This window comes from Daucus carota, chromosome 1 (assembly GCF_001625215.2).
Source record: "Daucus carota subsp. sativus chromosome 1, DH1 v3.0, whole genome shotgun sequence".
Lineage (NCBI taxonomy): Eukaryota > Viridiplantae > Streptophyta > Magnoliopsida > Apiales > Apiaceae > Daucus > Daucus carota.
The window spans coordinates 26,244,688-26,252,133 of record NC_030381.2 but is presented as its reverse complement, the minus strand read 5'-3'; the positions used below and the strand labels follow the sequence as shown (position 1 = coordinate 26,252,133).

Here is a 7,446-nt window from a genome sequence, read left to right as displayed (position 1 = left end):
AAAGTGGACAGATAAATAGGGATGGAGGGAGTACATCTCAAGCCCTTTCCTTGTATCATCATTGTAATTTTCATAATTTGTGGTTGAAAATAAATACGGAGGCTCGCTCCGATGACTAGTTCGTGCGCGTTCTGGTGGGGTGGTTATGATTTGCGCAGGGTTTTATTAGATTTAGATGTTAATTTTGTAATTAACTGATGATTAGTGGTTTAGTGTTTAAAATTTTTTTAATTACCGTAACTGCCCTTGATTTTTAAACGGCTCCGTTATCTTTTGACGGAAAAGTTGCACATTGCAGCGCACTAAATACCGAGGGGATGCAAAATACAATTTATAAAAATATGTTGACCGCAGTGCGTTTGGGCCCAAATTTAGGGATGCAATTTGCAATTAACTCAATTTTATATAAGGGCTTATAGGTCCATTTAGCCAACGAACACACATGTTCTTACCTACAATTTAGATTATTTCTGCAGAAATTATTTATTTATAAACTGTCGTCGTTGTGCTTTATATTTACCGGATCTGATTCTCCGTTTAAATTGTGATTGTATGCAGGTCTGTTGAATTTGTAGCGGTCGATTTACGATTAGATCAAGATGGTAATTCTCTAAATTTAACTGTTTTACTGCCGCCGAATTATTATATTATTATTTTTATGTGAATCACGTTGTTAATTTGTTATGGATTGAAATGTCGAATTGGTTTCTGTTTAGGTTGTTGTGGCAGCTTCGATCATCAGTAAATCTGGAAAAGGTTAGGGTTCATTTGGTTCCCTTTTGATATTGTTTGTAGATAGATTTGCTTATTTAATTATGTAACGGATTTACGGATTAATGCTGTTTGGGCATTGTATCATCTTTCGATTGAGCCTAGGGATTATTAAGTGTATTTTCTGGACATGATTTGGAACCGAATTGGTGTGATAAGTATTTGTTTTTACCAACTTGTACATGGACATTGTGCACTGTCTATTGCACACTATTTCCCTTATATATCCATTGAGCAAAGAAGGGCCTTGTGGTTTGAACAATTTTTTCTGTCTTTAAACTTTGCCTATACGAGTAAGCATATCTGTATCTGCTTCTATGGAGATTTGTTAATTTTGTTCTCTGATTGGCATGTTTGACACTCTATTTTTTTCGATAGTGTGCTTTGTTTCTAGGGTCAGTATGTTCCATATATCATGTCACTTGTACTTTGTTTCACAATATTGGTGCCTTTGTATCACAGACTTTATTTTCCTCTGATATTTTCTAATATTGAATTGTCACAGCCCTTGTTTCGAGGCATTTTGTTGATATGTCTCGCATTAGAATTGAGGGGCTCCTGGCAGCTTTCCCCAAGCTTGTTGGAACTGGAAAGCAGCATACTTACATTGAGACGGAAAATGTGCGCTATGTTTACCAGCCGATTGAGTCTCTTTTCTTGCTGGTCGTGACAAACAAACAAAGCAATATTCTCGAAGATCTTGAGACGCTCAGGCTTTTGTCCAAACTTGTATCCTTTTTGTTCATGCTTTATAAGATTATTACCGACTTGCGCTTTCGTTATATTTCTCCTTCATTCATATGCATCCTATATCTTCATGCAGCTTCTCTCTAGTATACTTGTAAAAAAAACCTGAAAGCTCTTCTAGCTTCTTAAAGAGCACCTGTGTAAATTGTTGATGCAAGCGTGTTCACATAATCATATAGTCAAATAAGGACTGATGCTTATCATGTAGGGTAGTCTATAAGAAGAGGTACATGATGTGCAAATGCATGGTTGATTTCTTAACATCTATTAGGTACCTGAATATGCTTACTCTCTAGATGAAGAAGGCATTGGCAAGACGGCTTTCGAGTCAATTTTTGCTTTCGATGAAGCCATCTCAATGGGACACAAGGAAAATGTCACTGTTACGCAAGTCAAACAGTACTGTGAGATGGAGAGTCATGAAGAGAAGCTGCACAAGTTGGTTTTGCAGAGCAAGATTAATGAAACTAAGGATGTCATGAAGCGCAAAGCTAGTGAAATTGACAAAAGCAAGGTAGATATATTATTTTGAGTGGGTTAAGTTCTCCAATATTTCTCGTTTTTATCAGATCTATACCATTTTACCTTTGAATATATATTCCAAGCGAATCTTGTTCTCTCTCTGTAGATTGAGAAGAACAGAGGCGAGAAAGGAGGGTTTATGTCTTTACAATCAATGGGTTCTGGAAGCTTTGGTAGTGATCTAAATATATCTAGCAGTGGTAGTGGTTTTGGAAGTGGTGCTGGATTTGGATTGACCACTGATGTCGAAACCTTTTCCAGCAAATCTAAAGGTGTGTGGTTTTCACAATCTAATATCCCCTCGTTTTTTTTATTACCGTTTGTGCTTTGAAATTACTTAATGGTCTATTTGGAAACTTGGATTTCATTTGAAATCCTGGATTTGATCAAATGACATGTTTGGATACACAAAAAAAGTTGGATTTTAATTTCATTTGAAATCCAGGACATTCAAATAGTAATATAAAGCTAACAATTTGAAATGACATCTCAAATCATGTCATTTGGAATCTAAAATTTGAAATGAAATACATGTTCCCAAACACAATCTAATGGTATATGTGGTAACTTTGATTTCATTTGAAATTATGGATTTGATCAAATTGCATGTTTATATAAACAAAGGAATTTGGATTTGGATTTCATTTGAAATCCTAAGACATTCAAATACTAGTATAAGCTTGAGAATTTGAAATGACAACTCAAATCATGTCATTAACATTTCAAATACCTCATTTAAAATTACTTACAAGTGCCCAAACACAATCTAGAAGTTACTTTCGCCTTCTGGGTAGAGGTCTTCGTGTATGTAAACTGAAATTATAAAATCATTATAAACTGTAATTACAAATTCACTGTTTTTTGTATTATGTTTCTTGTATGCTCAAATTAGTAGCTGCGGCAAATGTTTTCTGAACCCAGCCACTGTAGCGTAGTTTGGTGTATGTCAAGTAGGTGAAGTTCATGTTCAACATGTAGGTGAAGATGGGTTTTTTTCTCAACATAAACGAGATAAATACAGCTAATAACCCTTTCCTAATGAAAGAAGTTTTTTTGTAAACCAGAGGTAGCATATTCAATCATCTTTACCCATTTATCTCTATATTTGGGCTAATCATTGTTCTTTGCATTGATAATTTATTGTTAGGAATTTGTATTTCTTTAATTCAGCATTAGCTGGTTGTAGTCACCATACCTGTTCTGATGCTCAATCTTTCTTCGAATATTACAAGCTACTTGATTGTGAATGTTTTGACGTGAGTGTCTTAATATATAAATCAGCGGGCCGTCCTCCTTCCTCTGCAACTGCTCCACCAAAGGGTCTTGGAATGAAGCTGGGTAAATCACAAAGGGCCAACCAGTTCCTGGAGTCTCTTAAAGCTGAAGGTGAAGTTATTTTGGAAGATGTTCGGCCAAGTGCTGGACCTGCTAAAGCTGCTGTGGTACCTCTAACCGATCCAGTTACATTGATCGTGGAAGAGAAACTAAACGTGACACTTAAAAGAGATGGTGGAGTTAGCAACTTTGATGTTCAGGGAACCTTGTCTCTCCAAATTCTCAACCAGGATGATGGGCTTATCCAAGTACAGGTTCGTACAATAAAGTCAAACTAATAAGTTGACAGTTCGCTAGTATATATATTTCTCAAAATTCCAATGTTTTGCCCTTCTTGAGCTCTATACTCAGATTTGAAGTTTAAACCATAAAAAAGATGCTGATGGTTGGGGGTGTAACCGAGCCGAGCCGAGTCGAACACTGTCAGGCTCGGCTGGAGCTCGATTAAAAAGTTTGGGGTTCGAGCTTGAGCTTGAGCTCGAACTGTTTGGCTCATTTACACCCCTACTGATGGTGTATAGATTGTATGGAGAAACAAATACTTGAAGAACAATAGGATGTGCAAATACTTCTATCAACTAGACTTTCAGAGGAAAAATTCATTAGCATAATGTACAAACTTATTTTCTGTTATTAGGGTTTTATTTTTTTTAAGCTGACCTGTTTGTTGGGTGGGTATTAAACTGCTCTCGTGTTACGACTAATGCTGAATAAATCTTGCCTGGAGAAACAAATACTCGTGGGACAATATGATTTGCAAATACCTCCATTAACTAGACTTCAGAAGAAAAATGGTCAGAATAGTGTACAAACTTATTTTCTTTTATTAGGGTTTTATTCTTTCAAGCTGACCCGTTCTTTTTGGGTGTTAAATTAATATAACTGTGTTACGACTATATCTGAGTGGATAGCACCCAGTGTGAGATTTGGATTTATATCTGGGGTTGGGTTGGATGTGTGCTGTGTCTTACAGTTACCGAATCAATTGCGGATGTTGTATAATATAGATCTTAAAAGACTGGTGTTTACTTTTTGTTTCCTTTTAGAATTAAGACAATGTTATTAGATCTTAAAGTAGCTTTTGATGTTTGGATTATTGTTTTGTTGAATCCATATAATAAGATTTTGCAGTAATTTATAGAAGGGAAAGCTATAATCTGGATGAGATCCAGAAGATTTCAAATACCTAACAGAAGCTGGTTCTACCAGTATTGAAGGGTTTATTTAGCGATTTCATTTCAAAAGTTCTATTTTGTAGCATAAAAGTATGGATTCAATGATATTTATGTAGTAGGTTATATTTTTCATCTGTAGGCTGCTAGCTCTACGTGTCTAATTATTTTTATCGTAATTTATACGACTTCCAGATAGAGGCTGCTGGTAATCAAGGAGTTGTTTTTAAAACACATCCTAACATCAACAAGGAGTTATTCAACAATGAGAATGTTCTAGGACTCAAAGATCCTCAGAGGCCATTTCCCACTGGTCAACCTGGTGATGGTGTTAGTCTTCTGAAGTGGAGAATGCAAACTGTCGATGAAGCAGTTGTGCCATTGACAAGTGAGTTTGCAGCTTACAAGGTGTTTTATTTTTTACCTTGTGATCAGATTCTGATAATGGTTCCAACTGCTATATATTTCAGTTAACTGTTGGCCATCTGTTTCTGGGAATGAAACATATGTCAGCATAGAGTATGAAGCCACTTCAACATTTGATTTACAAAATGTCGTGGTCTCCGTGCCTCTTCCTGCTCTTAGAGAAGCACCAAATGTGAGGCAGATTGATGGAGAGTGGAGGTAAAATCCCAAACATGTATTTCATTATCTATGCTGCTAAATATAGTTGGAAAAAAGGTGGTAATGTTTTCTCTTTTTTTGGTTGTGAGTATTGTGACTATCTTGGTAAGTTTTACCTTAAATTCATTAATATTACTAATTATTTCTTTATTTTTTGAAAATCAATTGGGCATATTATATACATCAGAAACAAAATCAGAGGTTGTGTGTCTTGTATGCAGTAGATCTCAGGCTGGTACATAATAAACCATCACTCTCAAGTATATGAGTTTCATATGTTATACAAGTGTTCAGTTATCTGTAATGTTGATTGAGTTCGTCATTTTCTGTTTTCAATGAAGCCTTCTAATATTGCTCGGCTTTATGTGGGGATATTCTGGAATTGTCTTTTAACCTGTATAGGGCATGATACTTGATCATGGAAAACCATCTTTGTTAAAGACTCTTTAAAAATGATTTATCTTATATTGCTCTTATTTATCTTCTGTTGTACCCTGTATTTGATACACTATTTACATACATTTTCTTGATCAGCATTGACCAATCCATGTACTTGGATTCATAATTGTGGTGATGAAAGTTTAAACAATTTTTCCAATTTTTTTTTTATTTTTACATTGGTTTTGAACATTAAAATTATATCTGGCTGATATTTTCTTTAATATACTGAATCGAGCTATTAATCATATGCATGCGTACTTAATTTGCAGGTATGACTCCAGAAATTCTATTCTGGAGTGGTCTATACTTCTTATTGATAATTCCAACCGCAGGTAATATCATGCAGAGCATCTTCAATGTTGTTATTATTTCACTTGATCTTTATGAGAATGCTGATCTGGTTTATGGTTTTTTGAAACACTGAGCAGTGGATCAATTGAATTTGTTGTACCTCCAGCAGATTCTTCAGCCTTTTTCCCAATTTCTGTACGCTTTACAGCTGCTAATACTTTCAGTGACTTGAAGGTTTGTAACCCCTGTTATCTTATTGCTTCACATCATAATCTTGATCAATATATTCCGTTATGTGTTTATAGTATTTGTGCATTTTATCTTGAACATTTCCACTCGTATAAATTATTGGCTTCAATTATAGATATGTCTATCATCCGGGTTTCTTTCAGAACACATAGTTTCTTTGTAGAATATTTTGTCAACAGTACACAACCGTGACAACTGGCTAGTTATGGGCTTTTGTAGTACATTACTGTTATAGTAGCCTAAACAATTTACAACTCAATTGTTGTGGTGGGATGCTTTTCTTTGTTGATAATAGTAAGTTATGGACAGGGTATGTAGTGTTCATTTGTTTTAATAATTTGAGGATATATCTGAGTTTGGCAAGAGGAACTGAGGTAGTGATGATGCCCAAAAGTTTAATGCATTTAGACACTGATATATTCCTTAATTTTGCTGGTCTATAGAAATGAAAAGGTCCACATTGAAAGCTGTAATTTTTGGTGTTTCCACTTTGCCAGTTATCCCGTCAACTCTTCTTTCTGACAAGTGTATTCTTCTTTGCTTTGCAAAATTTGATAGTTAAGAGTTATTTATGTGCATAATGTAATTGTAAACATTTTTGTAGGTCCTCAATACAATACCATTGAAAGGCGGAGCTCCTCCCAAGTTCTCTCAGAGAACACAGCTATCCACAGAAAATTACCAAGTTGTATGAAATTAGTTTGTTTTTGCCAACACTACTTACAAGTCTTTTCCGTAATCAATTTTCAAGATAAACTATTATTGCTTTATTACCGCTTGGAATATCCATTAGCATGAAGCTTGTGTGTTCCTTTTGTTGAGTAGATTTGAACAAGAAGTTACTGAAGTTCTGTGATGTTCACTCAGTTGATTTCATCTATAATAGACCAGTACTTATACATTTCTAATTTGATACATACTTCACTAGTCTAGCTTGAACTACATGGTCATACTAGTACGAGGATTTTCTTGTGAATAAATGAAATGTATAAAATATGTACACAAACTTCAATTATGTTCCTTCAACCAAGAGAAACTACTGAAGGAGTTTCAGAAAAAATTTTGGTTTTTAGTTGGTCTGAAACAGTATTTTCGTTTGCTGTACCGAGGAGTCTCATACTTGCGGTTGCGGAAAACCCAACGTGGTGAGCTACACAGTGAATAATATGTTTGGATATGAGGGTTGCTGAATAATATGTTTGGATATGAGTGTTGCGACGAGCATTTGGTCGGTACGTTTCAAAACTGAATAGACCGAGAATCACATTTTATAATTTTCCCGAAATGGATCGAA

General features: G+C 35.1%; 1 protein-coding gene across 2 annotated transcripts; it reads left to right on the top strand.

Annotated features, from left to right (window-relative positions):
- Positions 1–431: 431 nt before the first annotated feature.
- On the top strand, positions 432–7,060 carry LOC108205384 (coatomer subunit delta). 2 transcript variants are annotated; one of them, XM_017375327.2, is made up of 11 exons: positions 432–602; positions 717–756; positions 1,277–1,500; positions 1,790–2,032; positions 2,147–2,312; positions 3,322–3,629; positions 4,743–4,935; positions 5,018–5,171; positions 5,882–5,944; positions 6,041–6,137; positions 6,757–7,060. In XM_017375327.2, exons 1-11 carry the CDS (start codon positions 600–602, stop codon positions 6,844–6,846), a joined length of 1,581 nt encoding a protein of 526 aa, XP_017230816.1. In that variant the 5' UTR covers positions 432–599; the 3' UTR covers positions 6,847–7,060. The 2 variants fall into 2 exon arrangements, with proteins under 2 accessions (XP_017230816.1, XP_063950118.1); XM_064094048.1 differs by lacking the exons at positions 432–602; positions 717–756 and adding an exon at positions 887–1,064.
- Positions 7,061–7,446: the final 386 nt, after the last annotated feature.

Coding starts and splice junctions, on each gene's coding strand:
- LOC108205384 (XM_064094048.1), top strand. CDS start 902: ATGATTTGGAACCGAATTGGTGTGATAAGTATTTGTTTTTACCAACTT. Junction 1,065..1,276: donor TTTAAACTTTGCCTATACGA/GTAAGCATATCT, acceptor GAATTGTCACAG/CCCTTGTTTCGAGGCATTTT. Junction 5,945..6,040: donor ATTGATAATTCCAACCGCAG/GTAATATCATGC, acceptor AACACTGAGCAG/TGGATCAATTGAATTTGTTG.